The sequence below is a fragment of the Vulpes lagopus genome, chromosome 18, assembly GCF_018345385.1.
Source record: "Vulpes lagopus strain Blue_001 chromosome 18, ASM1834538v1, whole genome shotgun sequence".
Classification (NCBI taxonomy): domain Eukaryota; kingdom Metazoa; phylum Chordata; class Mammalia; order Carnivora; family Canidae; genus Vulpes; species Vulpes lagopus.
This window is the reverse complement of record NC_054841.1, coordinates 28477751-28499876: the sequence shown is the minus strand read 5'-3', so window position 1 is coordinate 28499876 and position 22126 is coordinate 28477751. Positions and strand designations below refer to the sequence as shown.

General features: G+C 42.0%; 1 protein-coding gene across 3 annotated transcripts in view; it reads left to right on the top strand.

Moving 5' to 3' along the window:
• Positions 1-537: 537 nt before the first annotated feature.
• LOC121478418 (signal-regulatory protein beta-1-like) overlaps positions 538-22126 on the top strand; it is a 43281-nt gene continuing 21692 nt past the window's right edge. For all 3 annotated transcript variants that reach the window (XM_041733498.1, XM_041733499.1, XM_041733497.1), the window contains exons 1-4: positions 538-665; positions 16344-16697; positions 18766-19086; positions 19673-20011. In XM_041733498.1, the coding sequence (XP_041589432.1) occupies positions 596-665; positions 16344-16697; positions 18766-19086; positions 19673-20011 (1084 nt within the window). In that variant the 5' untranslated portion in view covers positions 538-595. The remainder of the gene's footprint in view (positions 666-16343; positions 16698-18765; positions 19087-19672; positions 20012-22126) is intronic.

Here is a 22126-nt window from a genome sequence, read left to right as displayed (position 1 = left end):
CACATACAATCTCTGAGGTCCACACTGCACTGTGCATTGGGGTGAAATTTTATCAGTTCCATCAATAAAGGGTTGGAATAGGGAGTCATTTCTGGAGCAGACCTCATTCAATCCTCAAATTTTTAAGGCCCTGATGAACCCATTCCTACCTCCAACTGAGTAGTTCTTGGTGGAGGCTGGTGCAGAATGAGGCCACAAGCCAGTCACCCTCAAGTGTTCTGGGCTCAGGAGTTTGGGACACAGCCATCAACCACAGATCCTTCTTGGCCTGGGGCTCCCAAGTGGAGGATCTCCCTGAAGACCTCAAGATTGGAGGAGAGGCTAAATGCAGAGAGCAGATGCCCCAGGAGGGCAGAAAGCATCATTTCTGCTGGGCTTGTCCACTCTCTCTGAAACATAAGAAGAGGCCCTCCTCACCCTGTGAGGCCTTGTCTGCCTGACTTCGGTTTCACAATCCAGAATCAGAATGTGGCCTCACAGCTATGTCACTGCATCATAGATGCTTCCTCTTATTTCACAAGAGGGGCAGAGAGAACAGAGGCCAGTTCTCCCCAGAACACACATTTGTACGGAGCAGAGTCCTCTGGCCTCCACAATGTCAACTTCTACCTCCGGACCTAGCCCTCCTGCTTACCTGCTGCTGGCTCTGCTGTTGGGACTCACAGGTGAGCATTGCTGTGGGGGAGATTCCCCTTTCCCTGCCCCCTCAGTTTCCCTTGCTCCTGGACATTGAAGGCCTCTAGGTATGCACAGATATGCTATCGGGCCTGTCACATGAGGCCAAGGACTGGGTGTCATCTGAGAGCATGAAATAAGGGATCTGAGCATTTCCTCTATGGATCCATCACCTGTAGCTGGGTACCAGAGGTGTCCAAACAGACAATGATAACAATGATAATGACAACATTGTGTGTGTTCATTGATCTAATCCTCACAACACCCTGCCTGGTAGCTCAGACAGTCCTCCTGATTGTAGATGGGGAACCTGAGGCAGAGAGGGCAATGGGCCCAATTTCACTTATCTAAGTCAGAGTGGCCCAGCTGGGATTCATGTTCAGGCCACCCAGCTCCATAGAGCATTCTGTTAACCACATTATGCTATTTCGTTCTTAGTGGAGGCTAATTGCAGAAACATCAGAAAATATAGAGAGGCAAACAGAAGAAGAGCCATCACTTATCATACTCAGGGGTCTCTAGAGTTCCAATTCTGCTCTGTGTACTTCCAAACTTGTGAACGATGTGTTAGATATTTCCTATATGCCAAATTTTTTACTGAACTGTAACATGTATTAACATTTCATTTAATCCTCAAAATGATCTGCATACTAGCATGCTAGGCCACACATTGTACATACCTGGGAATGCACTTATGTGTGCATGTGTGTGAGGAAGGCTGCATACATGGATTTGCTTACACATGCAGGATTTCTATCTTTCTTTTCCTTTTTAATTTAAAAACAACAATTAATATATACTTTGTTATTAGTTTCAGAGGTAGTTTAGTGACCATCAGTTGCATATAACACCCAGTGCTCATTACATCACATGCCCTCCTTAATGCCCATCCCCCACTTACCCCACGCCCCTCTTCCCCTCCCCTCCAGCAACCCTCACTTTGTTTCCTAGAGTTAGGAGTCTATTATGGCTTGTCTCCTTCTCTGATTTTGTCTTATTTTATTTTCCCTCTCTACTCCTAGTCTCTGTTTTGTTTCTTAAATTTCACATATGAGTGAGATCATATAACTGTCTTTCTGATTGACTTATTTCACTTAACATAATACCCTCTAGTTCAACTCACATCATTGCAAATGGCAAGATTTCAGTTTTTTGATGGCTGAGTAATATTCCACTCTATATATACCCCATATCTTCCTTATCCATTCATCTGTCCATGGACATCTGGGCTCTTTCCATAGTTTGACTATTGTGGACTTTGTGCTATGAACTTTGGGGACAGGTGCCCCTTCAAATCACTATGTCTGTATCCTTTGGATAAATACCTAATAGTGTAATTGCTGGGTTGTAGGATAGCTCTATTTTCAACTTCTTGAAGAACCTCCATACTGTTTCCCAGAGTGGCTGCACCAGCTTGCATTCTCACTAACAGTATAAGAGGGTTCCCCTTTCTCTGCATCCCTGCCAACACCTTTCATTTCTTGACTTGTTAATTTTAGCCTTTCTGACTGCCATGAGGTGGTACGTCATTGTGGTTTTGATTTGCACTTCCTTGATGTGGAGTACTGCTGAGCATTTTTTCATATGTCTGTTGGCCATTTGTATGCCTTCTTTGGAGAAATATGTGTTCATGTCTTCTGCCCATTTCTTGACTGGATTATTTTTTGGGGGGTGTTGAGTTTGACAAGTTCTTTATAGATTTTGGATACTAGACCTTTATCTGATAAGACATTTATAAATATCTTCTTCTATTCTGTAAGCTGTCTTTGAGTTTTATTAACTGTTTCATTTGCTGTGCATAAACTTTTTATCTTGATGAAGTCTCAATAGTTCATTTTTGCTTTTGTTTTTCTTGCCTTTGGAGGTGTATCTAGCAAGAAATTGCTGTGGCTGAGGCCAAAGAGATTGCTGCCTGTATTCTCCTCTAGGATTTGGATGGATTCCTGTCTCACATTTAGGTCTTTCATCCATTTTGAGTTTATGTTTCTGTATCTGTAAGAAAATGATCCAGTTTCATTCTTCTGAGTGTGTCTGTCCAATTTTCCAACACCATTTGTTGAAGAGACTTTTTTCCATTGGATATTCTTTTCTGTCGGTAGGTAAAAGATAAAAATATCAAAGATTAGTTGACCATAGAGTTGGGGGTCCATTTCTGGGCTCTCACTTCAGTCCCATTGATCTATGTGTCTGTTTTTCTGCCAGTACCATACTGTCTTAATGATCTCAACTTTTTCATACAGCTTGAAGTTCAGAATTGTGATTTCTCCAGCTCTGGTTTTCTTTTTCAACATTCCTTTGGCTTTTCAGGGTCTTTTCTGGTTCCACACAAATTTTAGGATTATTTGTTCCAGCTCTGTGAAAAATGCTGATGATATTTTGATAAGGATAGCATTGAATATGTAGATTGCTTTGGGTAGCAGACATTTTAACAATATTTGTTCTTCCAGTCCATGAGCATGGAAAGTTTTTCCAATCCTTTGTGTCTTCTGCAATTTCTTTTACAAGTGTTCTATAGTTTTCAGAGTACAGATTCTTTACTTCTTTGGTTAGGTTTATCCCTAGGTATTTTATGGTTTTTGGTGCAATTGTAAGTGGGATCAACTCCTTAATTTCTCTTTCTTCTGTCTCATTGTTAATGTATACAAGTGCAACTGACTTCTGAGCATTGATTTTATATCCTGCTGCTTGCTGAAGTCCTACATGAGTTCTAGCAACTTTGGGGTGAAGTCTTTTGGGTTTTCCACATAAGGTATCATTTCATCTGCGAAGAGTGAAATTTGACTTCTTTGCCACTTTGGATGCCTTTTATTTCTTTTTGTTGTCTGAACGCTGAGGTAGGATTTCCAGTACTATGTTGAACAACAGTGGTGAAAATGGACATCCCTGTTTTGCTCCTGTCCTTATGGGAAGAATTCTCACTTTTTGCCATTGAGGATGATATCTGCTGTGGATTTTTCACATATGGCTTTTATAACATTGAGGTATGTTCCTTCAATCCCCACACTGCAAAGAGCTTTAATCAGGAAAGGATGCCGTCTTTTGTCAAATGCTTTTTCTGCATCTATTGAGAGGATCATATGGTTCTTGTCTTTTATTTTTTAAAAGAAAAGTTTATTTGTTTATTTGAGAGAGATAGCAGAAGCAGGAGGAGTGACAGAAGGAAAGGAAGAGGCAGGATCCCCTCTGAGCAGGGAGCACAACATGGGGCTCATTCTAAGGATCTCAACAAGATCATGACCTGAACTGAAGGCAGACACTTAACTAACTGAGCCACCCAGGTATCCCAGTTCTCGTCCTTTCTTTTATTAATTTGCTGATGTTGAACCACCCTAGCTGCTCAGGAATAAATTCCACCTGGTTAGGATGAATAATCTTTTTAATGTACTGTTGGATCCTATTATTATTAGTGTCTTGGTGAGAATTTTGACATCCATGTTCATCAGGGATACTGGTCTGTAATTCTTCTTTTTGGTGGGGGTCTTCATCTGGTTTTGGGATCAAGGTAATGCTGGCCTCATAGAACAAGTTTGGAAGTTTTCCTTCCATTTCTATTTTTTGAAACAATTTCAGGAGAATAGCTATGAAATCTTCTTTAAATATGTGGTAGAATTCTGCTGGGAGACTGTCGGGTCCTGAACTCTTGATTGTTGGGAGATTTTTAATTACTGCTATAATTTCTTTCCTGGTTATGAGTCTGTTCAATTTTTCTATTTCTTCCCATTTCAGTTTTGGTAGTTTATATGTTTCTGGGAATGTGTCCATTTCTCCCAGATTGCCTAATTTGTTGGCATATAGTTGCTCATAATATGTTCTTTTTTTTTTAAATTAATTTTTATTGGTGTTCAATTTACCAACATACAGAAAAACACCCAGTGCTCATCCCGTCAAGTGTCCACCTCAGTGCCCGTCACCCATTCCCCTCCAACACCCGCCCTCCTCCCCTTCCACCACCCCTAGTTCGTTTCCCCGAGTTAGGAGTCTTTATGTTCTGTCTCCCTTCCTGATATTTCCCAACATTTCTTTTCCCTTCCTTTATATTCCCTTTCACTATTATTCATATTCCCCAAATGAATGAGAACATACACTGTTTGTCCTTCTCCGACTGACTTATTTCACTCAGCATAATACCCTCCAGTTCCATCCACGTTGAAGCAAATGGTGGGTATTTGTCGTTTCTAATTGCTGAGTAATATTCCATTGTATACATAAACCACAGCTTCTTTATCCATTCATCTTTCGATGGACACCGAGGCTCCTTCCACAGTTTGGCTATTGTGGCCATTGCTGATAGAAACATCGGGGTGCAGGTGTCCCGACGTTTCATTGCATCTGAATCTTTGGGGTAAATCCCCAGCAGTGCAATTGCTGGGTCGTAGGGCAGATCTATTTTTAACTCTTTGAGGAACCTCCACACAGTTTTCCAGAGTAGCTGCACCAGTTCACATTCCCACCAACAGTGTAAGAGGGTTCCCTTTTCTCCGCATCCTCTCCAACATTTGTTGTTTCCTGCCTTGTTAATTTTCCTCATAATATGTTCTTATAATTGTTTGTATTTCTTCAACGTGGGCTGTGAGCTCTCCTCTTTCATTTATGATTTTCTGTATTTGGTTCCTTTCCTTTATCTTTTTGATAAGTCTGGCCGGGTGTTTATCAATCCTATGAATTCTTTCAAAGAATCATGCCCTAGTTTCATTAATCTGTTCTACTGTTCTTTTGGTTTCTATTTCATTGAGTTCTCCTCTAATCTTCTTTTATAAATTTATTTTTTATTGGTGTTCAATTTGCCAACATATAGAATAATACCCAGTGCTCATCCCGTCAATTGCCCACCTCAGTGCCCATCACCCAGTCACCCCCACCCCCCACCCACCTCTCCTCCCACCCTCCCTAGTTAGTTTCCCAGAGTTAGGAGTCCTCTAATCTTTATTAATTCTATTCACCTGCTGGGGCTAGGTTTTCTTCACTCTTCTTACTCTGGCTCCTTTAGATGTAAGGTTGTGTTGTGTATTTGAGACTTTAATATTTCTTGAGAAAGATCTGTATTACTATATACAACCCACCTAAGACCACCTTTACTGCAAAGGTTCTGAACTCGTGTTTTCATTTTCATTTGTTTCCCTGAATTAAAAAAAAATTCTTCTTTAATTTCCTTGTTGACCCATTCAATCTTTAGTAGGATGCTCTTTAACCTCCGTGTATTTGTGTTCCTTCCAGATTTTCTCTTGTGATTTAGTTCAAGCTTCAAAGCATTGTGGTCTGAAAATATGCAGGGAATGATCCCAATCTTTGGCACCAGTTGAGACCTGATTTATGACTCAGTATATGATCTATTCAGAGAGTGTTCCATGTGCAGTCTATAAAAATGCATATTCTGTTGATTTAGGAGGAAATGCTTTGAATATATCTGTGAAGTCCATCTGGTCTAGTGTGTCATTCAAAGACCTTGTTTCCTTGTTGACCTTATAATATCTGTCCACTGTGGTGAGTATGGTGTTAAAGTTCCCTACTAATATTATGTTATTACTAATGTGTTTCTTTAATTTGTTATTAACTGTTTTATATAATTGGCCTCTTCCATATTAGGGGCATAAATATTTAGAATCTTCTTGTTGTGCAGACCCTTTAATTATGATATATTGTCCTTCATCATCTCTTATTACAGTCTTTGGTTTAAAATCTAGCTTGTCTGGTATAAGGACTGCTACCCCATCTCTCTTTTGAATGTCCATTAGCATGATAAACAGTTCTCCACCCCATCACTTTCAATCTGGAGGTGTCTTTGGGTTTATAATGAGTCTCTTGCAGACACAATATCAATGGGTCTTGCTTTTTCATCCAATGTGATACCCTGTGTCTTTTGATTGGGACTTTTAGCCCATTTATATTCAGAGTAATTATTGAAAGATAGGAATTTAGTTCCATTGTATTATGTGTAAACTCCCTGTTTTTTTTAGATTGTCCATGTTCCTTTCTAGTCTATGTTACTTTCGGGCTCTCTCTTTGCTCCAAGACTCCCATTTAATATTTCTTGCAGTGCTGGTTTAGTGTTCACAAATTCCTTTAGTTTCTGTTTGTCCTAGAATTTCTTTATCTCTCCTTCTATTCTGATTGACTGCCTTTCCGGGTAAAGTATTCCTGGCTGCATATTTTTCTCATTTATCGTCTTGAATATATCACGCCAGTCCTTTCTGTCCTGCCAAGTCTCTACGGACAGGTCTGCAGCTAGCCTTACGTTTCTACCCTTGTAGGTTTCAGACCTCTTGTTCTGAGCTGCTTTCAGGGTTTTTTTCCTTCTCTCTGAGATTTGTAAGTTTTGCTATTATATGTTGAGGTACTGACCTATTTTTATTGATTTGGAGGGGGAGTTCTCTGTGCCTTCTAGACTTGAATGCCTGATTCCTTCTCCAGATTACAGAAGTTTTAACTACAATTTGTTCAAATAAAACTTCTGCCTCTCTCTCTGTCTCACTTTCTGCTCTCTGTTTCTCCTCTTTCTATTGCGACCTATTATTCTAATATTATTCTAATATTATTTTCCTTTACACTATCACTGATCTCTCTTTATGATCTAGTAGCTGTTTTTCTCTTTTTCACAGTTACCTTATTCTCTTATCATTTTGTCTTCTATATCACTAATTCTCTCTTTTACCTCATTTATCTTCACAGTTAGAGCCTCCATTTTTGACCATATATCTATTAGTAGTAGCTTTTTAAATTTCAGCCTGATTAGATTTTAGTTCTTTTATTTCTCTAGTAAGGGATTCTCTAGTGTCCTCTATGTTTTTTTTTTTTTTTTACAAGCCCAGCTAGTATCTTTAGAATCATTGTTTTGAATTCTAGTACTGACTAGACTTCATTCTAGTACTGACTGTTTTGAATTCTTGTACTTATATCCATGTTGGTTTAATCTCTAGCAGTATGCACTGCCTCTTGTTGTCTGTTTTGTGGTGAGTTTGGCCGTCTTGTCATTATGTCCAGAAAAGAATAGATGAAAGAGGGAGAAAATACAAAAACATCAACCACACCAGAAAAATACAAACAAATCAAAAGACAATAGAAAGGAGAGAGAGAGAGAGAGAGAGAAATCAAATAAGAAGTGAAATAGAACAAAACAATAAACTAGATCCTGGATGTATCTTGATCGATTTGTTAGAAGAAACTAGATCCCAAAATAGGAAAGAAGGAAAAATATGTATACAAAAATAAAATGGAATACAATGAAAGGAAATTAAAAATGAAAAAATATACATATTAAGTAAATGTAAATTTTTTAAATTTATGTATTCATTTATTCATGAAAGACATATATAGAGAGAAAGGCAGAGACACAGGCAGAGGGAGAAGCAGGCTCCATGCCCGGAACCCGACGTGGGACCTGATACCGGGAATCCAGGATCACGCCCTAGGCCATAGGCAAGCGCCAAACTACTGAACCACCCAGGGATCCCCTGTATATGTAAAAATTAGACTTAAAAAAAGACCTTAAAAATTGATATAATAAGAAAATATCTGTAAAGGAAAAAAAAATAGAGTAAAGAAAAGAAGAAAACCACGAATGCTATATACTGTTTTTCCCAAGAGCTAGAGGTTTGCAATTCTGTATGATTGGCAAACTTGGTATTAGCCAGATGTCCCTACTGATCTGGGGGAGGTGCCTGTTGCGCTGGTTCATGAGTGTCCTTGCTCTGGTGGAATTACACCATCCTTGCCAGGGGACCAGGCTAAGTAATCAGCTCTGGATTCCTCTATGTGGATTTTGTTCCCTGAAGACTTTGCATGCCTTTTAGGGGATAAAAATTGAAATGGTGTCAACCCTACTCCAGCCCCAGAGCTGAAAGATTGTAGCCCCCATTCTTCAATGTACCATCAGGGAAAAGCAATCACTTTTTTCTCCTTAGTTTCTATCCACACTCTGTGTTCACCCAGCCTGTTACCAAGTGTTATATCTCAGAGGGCAACATCATTTAAAGTCTCAAATTTTAGGGACTACTCTGATAACCACCATTCCTCCTGGGGAAGAAGGGAATTTCATGGGGTTCTGCAGCTTCCTGGGCCCTTGCTTGGAGAGTGGTCACCGACCATGCCACCATTCATTGTTTATGGCAACACCTAGCTGAAAGCCCACTCCTGGGCATGCTGTTTGCAATAGGCTTCCCCACTCCAATGCCTGCGAACTCTGCTGCCTTCCCTGTTATTCCTGTGATCCTGGGGATCCTGACGTCCCAGTCCCATCTGGGGTTCAGCCCCACTTGGCCACTTGAGCCTTTCAGACAGGAATGTCTCCCACTGTAACAGACTTTTAAAAGTTCCAAATGTTTACTCCACTGCTATATCTCGTTCTGGTACCTGCCTTACAGATGCTTCCTCCCTCTGTGGTTTATATTCTGATATATCGCCCTGTACTCACAACTCTGTACCTCCTACCTTGCAAAAGCGGTCACTATTCTATTTGTAGAATTGCAGCAATTCAGTTCTGAGATCTCCAGTTGATTTCACATGTGTTCAGATTGATTTGATAACTATCTAGATGAATTCCAGGAACCAACAAAATTAGGGTCCCCTCTCCTTCTGTCATCCTACTTCTGTAGAGGTCCACACACGGGATTTTTGGAAAACATTTTGCTTTTTTTTTTTCATAACATGTCCAGTCTCCATAAAATGAACACTGAACAGATATTTGGATCCTTGTCTCTCAGCTACTCACTCTCTTTTGAATTCTCTAAACCTATTGCTCACCCTCCACTAAGTTCTTAAGTAAAGCAAGTTTCTCTCTTGACAAAATGACTAGAACTTTGTGCATTACTACTCTGGAGATCCCCCTTCATGTAGGATCTGGGTGGGAAGAGGGGAAAGAAGGATAAAACATTGTGGAGATTACTGCCTGTATGATCTGCATCTCTAATTAAATCTTATCTTCATCCCAATCCCAATTATCTGATGTTGGGTGATGCCTCCATGTCAGGAAATCTCATGAGGAATAAGTGTCCAATTTCTTGAATACTCACCATGTACCACACACAGCTAGAAATACCTACATCTCTTATGTCATGTTATCTTAGTATCCAAGCTAGACATTCTTGTCACTTCTACCTTAAAGATAAGAAGAGGAGGCAGGAAAAGGTCCAAATCCCTCAATGGTACATGGGAGGGGTATGAGTGATTTTAGGAAATCTGATGCTAAATCTCATGGGCCTAGGCATTGATCTTCTCAAACCCTACAGCCCCACTGCCATCCCATGAGATTCCTGTAGATCTGCCAAACAGTGTAGGGAAGGGTGGAGTGTGGAGAAAAGCATTTGTGGTTTGCTTCTCTCAGACTCTTGTTTCCTGGGTATATGCAAATAGTTGTTTCTCCCAAGCCATGCATGTGGGAAACTCAGATTCTGATGTAAATTCCTGAGAAATTCTCCAATGAAGATAGACCTCAGGGTCTCAGAACATGGTCACATTACACTATTCACACATTGCACAAATGTTTACTATACACATACTAAGCAACAAGGACTGTTACATGAACATAGGGCACACTGGTGAATAGAAGAGACAAAGTAGTAGCACTCATGGAATGTATGTCATAATGGAGGAAAGGACAGGAAACAATAGACATAACAAATCGGAAATAACGTTGCATTCAGCAACTTTTAAGTGTTAAGGGAAAAAAACATGACAGACATCTGGATAAGACAATGAGAGAATGAATCTTCATGGTGGGATGTATTTACACAGGTGCCTGAGTGGCCATCGTGAGAAGGGAGATATGAGCATCAGATTATAAGAAGGTGAGCCATGATTTTCTGGGGAAGAGCCTTGCTGAACAGTATGGGAACAGCATGAGAGTAGAATCCTCTGGCTCTGTTCAGGACTTGGGCATTGACTTCTGACCGAAATGGTTGCCATTACAAGGTTTGGAAGAATAAGTGACAAGATCCCATATGAGTTTTAAATTATTCTAGTATTTGATGTAGAATGACCACCTTGGGGCATAGACAGAAGCAACTAGAGCATTCAAGAGCTCATTGTGTTCATGCAAACGAGGAAAAGTCTTGAGCAAGCTAGCAGCCAAGAGAAAGGGGAAAGAGGTCAGATTGTGGGTCCATGCAGAAGGAGAGGTCAGGATTTCCTGATATGTTGGATTTGGGGTGGGAAAGAAAGGTTCCAAGGCCTTGGGACTTGAGCGTCTGGGAAATGTGCAAGAATGTGGAGGCAATTGAGGAGTTCAGTTTGGGAAATATTAACTGTGATAGGTTGATTTCTATCTAAGGAAAATGTCAAGAGGCTGGTTGGGCACACAAATCTGGAGTCAGGAGCAAGGCCTGGGCTAGAGGTAGAAATGTGAACTTTATAGATACAAAATGACAGATTTTCACCTTTCACTGGGTCCTCTTGACCCTCGCAATCTTCTTCCCTTTGTCCTCCAATATTCTCTCCATTTTACCATCCAACACACATTCCTATTTCTTCCCCTTTTTATCTTAGCAGTTCAGTTTCCTGATCCCAATCTTCTTCTCTAGACTTAGAGAAACCACACCACCTGATGTTCTTGCCACGCCTGCAACCTGCCTGTAACAGCATGTGCCCTCCTGAGGAGACATGTTTGCTTGCAAACTGCTAAGTGCATGGGTTTTACCAGTTCGCACTCTGCAAGGGTGAATGACAATGTTCTCGCTGAGGAGTAACTAAGAAATAGAAAAGAACCCTGGGTGTATGTGTGGTGCCACAGCGCACAGCAGCTGCTCCTCTGATGTATGTCTCTGCCTGGTTTTTAGGACACTTCAAGGAAGAAGGAGTGATTTTGTATTTCTTGATGTCTCCAGAGACTGGCTGGTCACTGAGACCGGAAATCCACCTGCAAAGTCTTGCAGCTTCAATTAAAGGATGCCTGAGGGTGACTCATGTCCCTTCAACACATAGTTCATTGTCCAGATACAGGCAGTCTCCCATAATTCTTTTCAGAACATGAGTTTGAAGCCTGCTGTTTCCCCTGCTTTGTGGCTCCCATGGTTCTACCTCCCCCTTGAAGCGCAGGTTTCTCAAATCTGCCAGCCTTTGGAACAATATCTTTTCTCTTTTCCCACCAACCATTTATTTCCCATACAAAGCTTTACATGGGGTGATTATCTTCTGTGAGCATACAATTCTTACTGTGCTAAAAGACATGTAACATAAAATCTACTGTTTCAGCCATTCTTAAGGATTCAACTCAGTGGCTTAAGTGCATTCACAATATTGTGAAAGCAGCACCACTGTACATTTCAGCAACTCTTTCAACATCCCTAGCAGACACTCCCCATCCATTGGACAAGAATTCCTCATTCCTTCTTCGGCTACAACTATTGGTAAACTCTGTCCTACTTTTTTGTACGTATGAATTTGTCTTTTCTCAATACTTCATGTCACTGGAATCATATATCTGTCCTTTTGTTTATGGCTTATCACTTACAATAGTATTTTTTAGGTTTACCCATAGAGTATATCAGAATGTCATTGTTTATTAAGGCTGAGTGATATTCCATTGAATATATCTACATTAACATTTTGTTTATCCTTCATCACTTGATGGAAATGAATTTTTTCTACTAACCTTCAATTATTGAGAATAATGCTGGTGTGAACATTGATGTCCTGACTACATACTTATAATTTAGTGGATATTTACCTAAGAGTTGAATTGTTTGGTCATATGGTAAATTATATATTTTAAATTTGAAGAACACCATTGTTTCTACTGTGGCTGCACCATTTTATATTCCTACCAATGATGTACAAGAGTTTCAATTTCCCCACAACTTAGTCAACCTTTATTTTCTGATTTCTTATTGTATTGTATTGTTTTGTTTTTGATAAAAGCCAGCCATTCTAAGGAATGAAGAGATATCTCACTGTGGTTTTGATTTTCATTTTTCCAATGACTGGTGATGTTCAGCATCTTGTCAAATGGTGCTTTCTCACCATTTGAATACCTTCTTTGGAGAAATGTCTATTCTAGTCTTTGCTCCATTTTTTAACTGGGCATTTTGTTATTTGGTTGTTCAATTATAGGAGTTCTTTATAATGCTAGTTATTAGTCCATTGTGAGAAATATGCTTTGCACCATTGAGTTAACTTTCTCCTATTCTGTGAGTTGTTTTGTCACTTTTGATATTGTCCTCTGCTGTACAAAAGCTTTTAATTTTGGTAAAGTCCATTTCATATATTTTCTATTTTCTTACGTGTGCTTTTGGGGTCATGCCCTAGAAATCACTGTCCAATCCAATATCATGAGTTTTGCCTATAGTTTTTTCCTCAGATGTTTATGGTTTTAGCTATTACACTTAAGCCCCTTCAATCAATTTGAGTTCATTTTTCTATGTAGAGCAAGGTAAGCGTTCAACTTTATTCTTCACATTTAGATATCTTGTTTTCCTAGAACCTTATGTTGAAAAGGCTGTTCCTTCCTCTATTGAATAGTCTTGGCACTCTTGTTGAAAATCATTGGACCTTATATGTGAAGGGTTTGTTAGGGTCTCTATTATATTCCATTGTTGTATATCTGTATTCTATTCTCAGTATCACAGTACCATGATGATTACAGCTTGTAATAGATTTTCAAATAAAGAAGTGTGAGTTCCCCAACTATGTTCTTTTCCAGGATTCTTTGGTGATTTGGCGTCCCTTGAGATGAATTTTAGAAGGGGGATTTTCTGTTTTGCCAAAAAAAAAAAATGTCATGGCGATTTTGATAGTGATAGTGTATGACTCAAGATTGCTTTAGGTAATCCTGATGAAGTCTTCCAATCCACCAATGCAGGATGTTTTTCTATTTACTTATGGCTTCTTTCATTTCTTTCAGCAATGTTTTGCATTTTTAAGTGTTTTGTGTCCATGCAAAAATTTACTTCTAAGTATTTTGTATTTTTTGATGTTAGTATCAGTGGAATTGTTTGCTGAATTACCTTTTTGAGTTGCTCATCACTAGCATATAGAACGCTCCTGGTTCGTGACTATTGATTTTGTATAGCACAAATCAGCTGAATCAATTATTAAGTCTAACAGTTTATGTTCATGTGAGGAATCTTTAGGATTCTACTCATGAAATCAGGTCATGTACAAAAGACATAGTTTTACTTATTCCTCTACAGTTTAAGTGCTATTTACTTATTTTTCTTGCCTAATTGCATTTCTGGAATCTCCAGTATTGTGTTGATACAAGTGGTGAAAGTAGGCATCTTTGCCATGTTCCTGGTCTTAGAGAAAACCTTTCAGACTTTCCCCATGAAGAACGATGTCAGCTATGGTTTGCATCTATTACTTTATCGTTTTATGTAAGTTTCCATCTATTGCTAGTTTCCTTGTTTTTATCATGAAAAATCTTTAATTTTGTTGACTGATTTTTCTGCATCAAATGAGATATCATGTTCATATATTCTTAATTCTGAAATTTGGTCTATTACACTGTCTGATTTTCATGTGTGAATCATCCCTGTATTCCACAAGGAATTTCACTTGGTCATTGTGTATCATTCTTGTAATATGGTGTTGAGCTGGTGTTGCTGATGCTTTGTTGAGCATTGTTCCATCAATATTCAGACAAGATATTGGTGTGCAGTTTTCTTGTAGCTCCTTTGTTGGCTTTGCTATCAGCATAATGCTGCCCTAGGATGAGTCTCAGAAACTAGAAATGACTTAGGAGATTTTTTCCTCTTAAATTTTTTGGAATAGTTTGAAGAGGATTAGTGTTAGTTTTGTGTTTGTTTGGTTTTTAATTTTTGGAAAGCGTCTCTCATGAAGTTATATGGTCCTGGGCTTTTCTTTGTTGGGAGATTTTTGATTATCAATTCAGTCCCTTTACTAGTGATATCCTATTCAGAAGTTCTATGTGTTCATGATTCAGTCATAGTAAGTTGAGGGTGTCTCGAAATTTGTCCATTTAATCTAGGGTATCTGGTTAATTGGTGTACAATGTTTGAGATATTCTTTTAGCATCCCCTTTATTTCTATACAATGGTTAGTCATATATTCCTCTTATTTCTGACTTTAGGTAGTGAAATCATTTCTCTTTTCTTTGTAGTCAATCTAGTTCAAATTTGTCAACTCTGTTGGTCATTCTGAAAAGGTACTCGAGTTTGTTGATTTTCCCTCTTGTTTTTCTATGCACAGTTTTTAAATCTCTAGTCTTTACTTCCTTCATTGTGCTGGCTTTGGGTTTATTTTTCACTTCTTTTTCTAATGCCTTACAATGATAGTTGTTAATAGATTTGTGATCTTGCCTCTCTCTAAATCTAAGCGTTACACCGATAAATTTTGGCTGGCACTGCTCAGACCATAGGTTTGGGCATGTTGTGTTTCCATTTTCTCTTTTTTCTTTTTTTTGCGTGTTTCTATTTACATTTATCTCAAGATGTCCTCTAAATCCTCTGTGATTCCTACCTCACCCTTTTGCTTATTAAGAGTGTGTTGTTTCATTTCAATAGATTTGAGAATATTGATTTCCTCTTCTGTTACTGATTTCTAGTTTTATTTTACAAAGAGCTTCTTCAGCTCCCTGCTTGAATAGTCCTTCTAGTGAGTTGCCTGCTCACTCAGCCTGTGTGATGACGGCCCATATGAAAGGTTTCCTATCTAACTGGTTTCTGTAATAGTCTGGGAGACATGTGGTCAACGTGGCCTTGCACAGAGGTCCGTATCCTAATACCCAGAACCTGTGAACAGTTTTCTCTAACACAGCCAAGGAGATTTGCAGAAGTGGTTATGAATCTTGATGTGAGATTATTTTAGATGATCAAAATGGCCCCGACATAGTCACAAGAGTCCTTGTAAGAAGGAGGCAGGAAAGCCAAAGTTAGAAAAGGAGAAGTGGGAATAGAGGCAAGAATTTGATATGTTAAGAATATGGGAACTATGAGTAAAGGAATGTGGACAGCTTCTAGAATTTGGAAAAGCAAGGAGGAGATCTCCGGAAGAAAGGCATCATGACTGACCCTTGGTGTTAGCCCAACAACACTAATTTTGGATTCCTGATCCCAGAATTTTAAGATACTACATTTATACAGTTTTCAGGCACTAAATGTTTAATAATTTGTTACAACAGCATTTGGAAACTAACATAATGTGATTTCAGTATGGGAAAAAAATCCCAGAGATTTAAAACGCTGTGTTACTTCTCATTTAAACTACCTGTTCCTTGTGTATTGGAAGCTCTGCCATCACTGTCACTCAAGTATCCAGACAAAGGAAGGGACCTCAGCATGGGATTTGCATGTGAAAGAGGAAAGTTGGTCCACAGAGGTTCTTGAAGTTAAATGCACAGCCCAGGAAATACAAGTTCCCTTCAGCTCACACACAGTGGTCTAATGAAGTCTCGTGGTCCTGCTGAATGCAAGGGATCAGAAAGTACAAACTTTCATGAGGCTGGAAAGTGGGCACCCAGAGACTTTTGGTGAAGTAGAGTGCTGAGGCACTCAGACCTGGTGTGCCACACCACTGTGTCTCTCTGTGCCTTAGTTTCCTCATTTCGGATAAGGTCTCACCTTATAAGCTCATTTTGAGGGCTGCATGCATGTACATGCAACATGCTGAGTCACGTCCCACTCACGGTGTGCACTCGTCAATGAGCTGTTGTGGATCAACCTTTGAGGAAACATGCAGGATCACATAAGGATGGATAAATGACTTCTTTGTTTCCCCTCCAGGTGTGGCAGGAGAGGCAGAGCTGCAGGTGATCCAGCCTGAGAAGTCAGTGTCTGTCGTAGCTGGAGAGACAGCCACTCTGCACTGCACCCTGACCTCCCTGATCCCCGTTGGGAAGGTTGAGTGGTTCAGGGGGACAGGGCCAGGTCGGGAGTTGATCTTCCATTTCAAAGGAGGCCACTTCCCCCGAGTAACAAATGTTTCAGACTCTACAAAGAGGAACAACATGGACTTTTCCATCCGCATCAGTAATATCACCCCAGCAGATGCGGGAACCTACTATTGTGTGAAGTTCCAGAAAGGAAACCCCGATGTGGAGTTGAAGTCTGGACCAGGCACCCTGCTCACCGTGAGTGGTGGGTATGGCATGACATCCTTCTTCCCCTGGTTATGACAAGTCAATAAGAATGCCCTCCATTGTCTAGGCAACAGCTAAGCATCAGGTGTTGTAGTGGGGGCCCCTGATTTCAGCCACTTCCACAGATCAGAGAAGTTGATTGAGGCCTAGAGATGTTATGCTATTTGCTCAAAGTGCCCAGTGGGAAAATAGTGGGAAAATCTAGAATCCCAGGCTGAGGGCTCCACAGCTCTTACCTTTTCCAATCCTGACCAGCCCTCTGGTTTCAGGGAATAGGGAATGAAAGTCTGAGTGACTTTCCCAGTCATGAGGTCTCACCTCAACCCTGGCTCCAGAGAGCACTCCCCTCAATGTATCACTGTTCTCTTTACTCAGCACTTATTGAGCACCTGCTGTGTGCAGGCTCTGCTCTGGGTGCTGGGGAAGCGGCAGGGAACAAAACAGGCAAGAGCTTCTCTCTCATGAAGCTTAAGTTCCTTTCCCTTCCAGTGAGAATAAATGCCCCTTTGGCAGAGAAGTGGGTCAATGTCTTTCTTTCAGCTTCAGAAAACTCACAACGAGAAGAGGCACCAGCTCAATGTTTTCTCTGACAGCCCTCATTGGAAATGATGTCAGTGTTAGGGCATTTGTTGTGAGGGTGTAAAGAAAGCTTCATGCAATTCGAGTTCTAAATTACAAAATAGTGACTTAATCTCCCCACAGCCCCTGGACAAAAACAGGGAAGGTAGCCTTATCCTGATGGTGCAAGTATTACTGAACTTCCCAGTGGCACATCCCCTGAGAACGACTGGGGGGCATCTTCTGGAGGGTGTTTTAGGTCCCTTGAGCAAGACTTCATATTCTAGACTCAGTTCTTGGGACCCCACGTCTTCCCTCTGTTGCTGAGGCGCCAGTAGGTCTTGGTACCCAGAAGGACCCTTCCCCATAATTGCTTGCAGTGTAGAAACTCAGAGGGAGAAGGAGGATGGTGTCACTGTCGGGCTGGAGAAGGTGGGACACTTGCTCAGTTGTGGACAAGAAGCCTGGAGGCCACAGGAAGTCCCTAGGGACGCAGTAAGGGGTCGGAGTAACCTCTTTGTACCTGGATGAAAATAATTTGGTTCCTTGGTGAGGTATAGACAGAGACTATCCAGGGGGGTTCTCTCACAAAGTTGTCTTCATTTTTACAGATAAGGAGATCATAGGGAAAAATTTCCAAAGCGAAGCTCTGCACAGGGGCCAGCAGCTCCATTTACTAGGGCTTGAGGAGAATATTCACAGGGAGATTCAACGTTATAATGAGGTTGACTTAATTGTAGGTCACTTTCTGATTCATCTGCTCCTTTCATCTGCATTTCTTTTTTTTTTTTTAATTTATTTATTTATTTATGATAGTCACAGAGAGAGAAAGAGAGAGAGGCAGAGACACAGGCAGAGGGAGAAGCAGGCTCCATGCACCAGGAGCCCGATGTGGGATTCGATCCCGGGTCTCCAGGATCGCGCCCTGGGCCAAAGGCAGGCGCTAAACCGCTGCGCCACCCAGGGATCCCTTCATCTGCATTTCTGTGTTAAATTCCAAACCACTGCATCATTGCCTCACTTGCCCCTCACTGCAACCCCAGGGAAAGAAATGCCTGCTGTCCCATTAAACAGATGGGGGAGCCGCGCTGTGCCACGTCCACACCTCTGGTCAGCCAGCCAGCCTGGTTCTGGCTTCCATGGGGTCCTGCTCCACCCCTGCTTCCCCTGTAAGGAAGCTGCACAGGCTCTCTGAGGTTTCCAGGGAGGCAGCTAGGAACCCTGGATACCAAGAGTGAGAGCCATCAGAAGTGTCCTTCCTGTGCCCAGATTGCTGGATGTCACCTGGCAGAGAGAGAAGGCACTGTGAACTCAGGACTTGGACTGCACCTTGGTCCTGGGCCCATCTCAGTTCAGCTCTGGAAACTCCTTCCTCCTCTGTGTGATGAGGTGATGACACTGCTCTCCTCACACTATCAGGAGGGCTGAGGCTTCCCCACAGTGTCACATGTATGGTTAGTGCTGATGAGCACAGTCATGCTTACTGTTCATTGATGCTCCTCTTGTAGCCAAACCCTCTCCCCCTGTGGTGTCCGGCCCCATGGCCAGGGCCAGGCCTCAGCAGACAGTGAGCTTCACCTGCAAGTCGCATGGCTTCTCCCCCAGAAGCATCACCCTGAGATGGTTCAAAAACGGGAATGAACTGACAGCCTCTCAGACCACTGTGTACCCAGAGGAAGACAACGCTTCCTACAGCATCTCTAGCACAACCAAGCTGGTGCTGGCCCCGGAGGATGTTCACTCCCAGGTCATCTGCGAGGTGGCCCACGTGACCCTGCAGGGGGGCCCTCCGCTTCGTGGGACTCTCAACTTGTCTGAGACCCTTCGAGGTAGACGCCCCTCACCCTCAGCCCAAGCCAGGGTCTGGCCCCCAAGCCTAGGAGCCTGCCGCTCCCCCACTCTGCTCCAGGCCTTCCATTGCCTGGAGTCTGACTCCTGACAGACCCTCCCAGTCACCCTACACCTGGATGTACAGTCACCTCCCCGGTTTCCATGGCAGCTGCCTGGTGAACACCGACCACCTGCCAAGCACTGTGCTAGGCAGTCTGATTTGCTTTACCATAGCGCTTCCAATTATTGAGCACCTGCTGTATTCCAAGCCACCGCGTATTGGTGATTTCATTTGTTTTGCTACAGTTATTCTATCCCAACTGCCTGCCAGAGGCTGTGTGTCTTGATTTCACTCATTCTTGCCTTAATAGGAACTATCGGTCCTTGAGCTCCTACTGTGTGCTGGCACAGTACTTAGGGGTGTCATTCATATGCGAAGATTGTCCTCAGTATTTGAGGACCTGCTGCATGCCTGGAAGAGTTCTGGGTGATTCCCTTGCTGTGTGGTGGGAGCTAAGTTTTCAGCCCCTCCCCTGTGATCTGTTTGTTCCATAAGGTCAGAGCTTCTGCTCTGTGCTGTTTCAGTTCCGCCCACCTTGGAGGTTTCCCAGCGCCCCATGGCAAGGGACCAGGTGAATGTCACTTGCCAAGTGGAGAAGTTCTACCCTCAGCGCCTACAGCTGACCTGGTTGGAGAATGGAAACGTGTCCCGAACAGAAACTCCCTCAGTGGCCTCCAACCTCCTAGAGAACAAGGATGGGACCTTTAACTGGACGAGCTGGCTCCTGGTGAATTCATCCATCCACAGGGAAGATGTGGTGTTCACCTGCCAGGTGCAGCATGACGGGCAGCCTGCAGTCAGCAAAAACCATATCCTTGTGGCCTCTGCCCGCCAGAAGGACCAGGAAATACATAAAACCCAAGGTGAGGTCTCAGTGGCCTATTCCTAGCACCCTCCCCCTTGCTCCTTACCTGACAGTGATTAAGGCACTGTGCCAGGCCAGCCACCTCGTCCCCCTGTTGTTCTCACCTAAGCGTGGTCTCTACCCTTCTAGAACTTCCCATCATCACCAATGCAAGTATCTGTACCTGCCTCTCTGAAATCCTGGAAGGTAGCCCTGGGGACCTGGAGTTTTAAGTTTAGGTGACCATGGGTAGTCACAGCATGGGCCTCCTCTCTCCCACGATTTGGGACAACAGGACATCAATATTCATGGTCGCTTACAGCACATTTACTTTATGTCCAGTTCATTTCTGATCTCCTTTCCTGCTTCAACCAACCTTGTGACCTTGGGATTTTACAGAAGGGACCCAGGGAGCAAGGTGGGACAGATGGTAAAGATTTCTTGCCCTTAGACTAGGTGATGAGAAAAACGATTGAAAGGACACTGGAGTTCCTAAAACAGGACCAGAGACTTGTACAACAAACATGTGTTCATTATAGCAGCAGGGCATTGTCTCAAGGGCGTAGAGAGTCCCCTTTCCATGATCAGAATATTTCTTATTTCTCTCTCATGTAACATCAGCAGGAGGTTGAGCCAGGTTTCCAGAAGTCTGCTCTGGAGTCCCTCTCAAAGGCCCATGATCCTTCTAACATGCCCTGTGGCTTGTCTTCACTGCTCAGTCAGCACTGGGTCATCGAGTGTCCATGTTCTTGCTGGCTCTGAGAGTAGAGAGAGGTAGGTTGGGGAGACCTAGTGATTTCCCTTAATACGAGAGGTATGCAGAAGTTGCATCATTGTGTCCACTAATGACCTAGTCATGGGTGCACATCCAGTTGCAAATGGAGTTCATAATGGTGTGGTCGTGTGATTAATGACATTGGTTTTTCTACAAAAGCAATACCGTTACACACCTTGGAAAATTAAGAATAATTCCCTAATATCACCTCAAATGGTGTATGTATTCATATTTTCCACATTTCTTGTATAACTTTATTTTGCACATCGAACTTGGTTTTAATTCATCTGTAAATACTTCGAGGAATTTTCCTGTGAAACCCCTGGGCCTCCACAATTCTTTCTTTGTTTGGAAAAGAATCTGAATAGCTAAGGCTACTCAAATTCTTCATTTCATATTGGATGCTTTTGCCAGGCTGTGCTTTTGAGGAATTTGGTCCTTTTCCCTTCAGTTGTCAAGGTTCTGCCCATAGATTGCTCGTAATGTTACCTTGTTATCCTTGATGTCTGTGGTGATACCTCGTTTCATTCCTGATACTGCAAGTATGTCATTTGTCTCTTTTTTTGTTGTCAGAATTGTTAGAAGTTTTTCATTTTATTGAGCTTTTCAAAAAACCCGCTTTTGTTTCAGTGATTTTTCTCTATTGTTTCTCTTTCCAATTTCATTGCTTTTCCCCTCACTTTTCTTGTTTGAGTTTATTTTGCTCCTTTTCATTTTTTGAAATGGGAACTGGTGTTATTGAGTATAGACCTTTCTTAGTTCGAATGCCACTCTTGGGCCTCCTTCAGTGCTGGTGGAGTCAGGAATGTGGAGCCAAGGTACCTGGAGCTGTGTTCCTCCTCCAGTCCAGGGCACCCATCGTGCTTGCATTCCTCTTCCATCTCTCAGGGCCCTCCTATGCTTGGACGTCATGTGATTTCCAGAGGTCAGGCTTGCACTCAACCAGGAGAGCAGGGAGAGAGAACTCTACATAATCATGTCTGGTCTACCTGGGTTGGGTTTTTGTCTTTGGTCTTGCACTAGGCTCAGACTAAGGCTGTTACTTCTTATACTTCCAGCGGTCTGGAACTGACATGTTTCCTGTGTGCTAAGGTTCGAAATGGGGTTCGATATTGGGGTTGTCTGGCTTGGCCTTTTGGGCGCAAGTACGATATGCCTATGTGTCCCTGATGTACAAGGGTGCCACCTCCCCTGGGCAACCCAAGGCAGTGACCACTGCCATCATGGGACCAATTGGTGTGGTGTAAGGATGCATATCTTTTTGTTCATGTTTATGGTACTGAGGAATTTTACAATACTTCTAGCTTAAAAGAGCTCCCTTCTCTCAGCATAGCATGACCAGGTATGTTACTAGGGCTT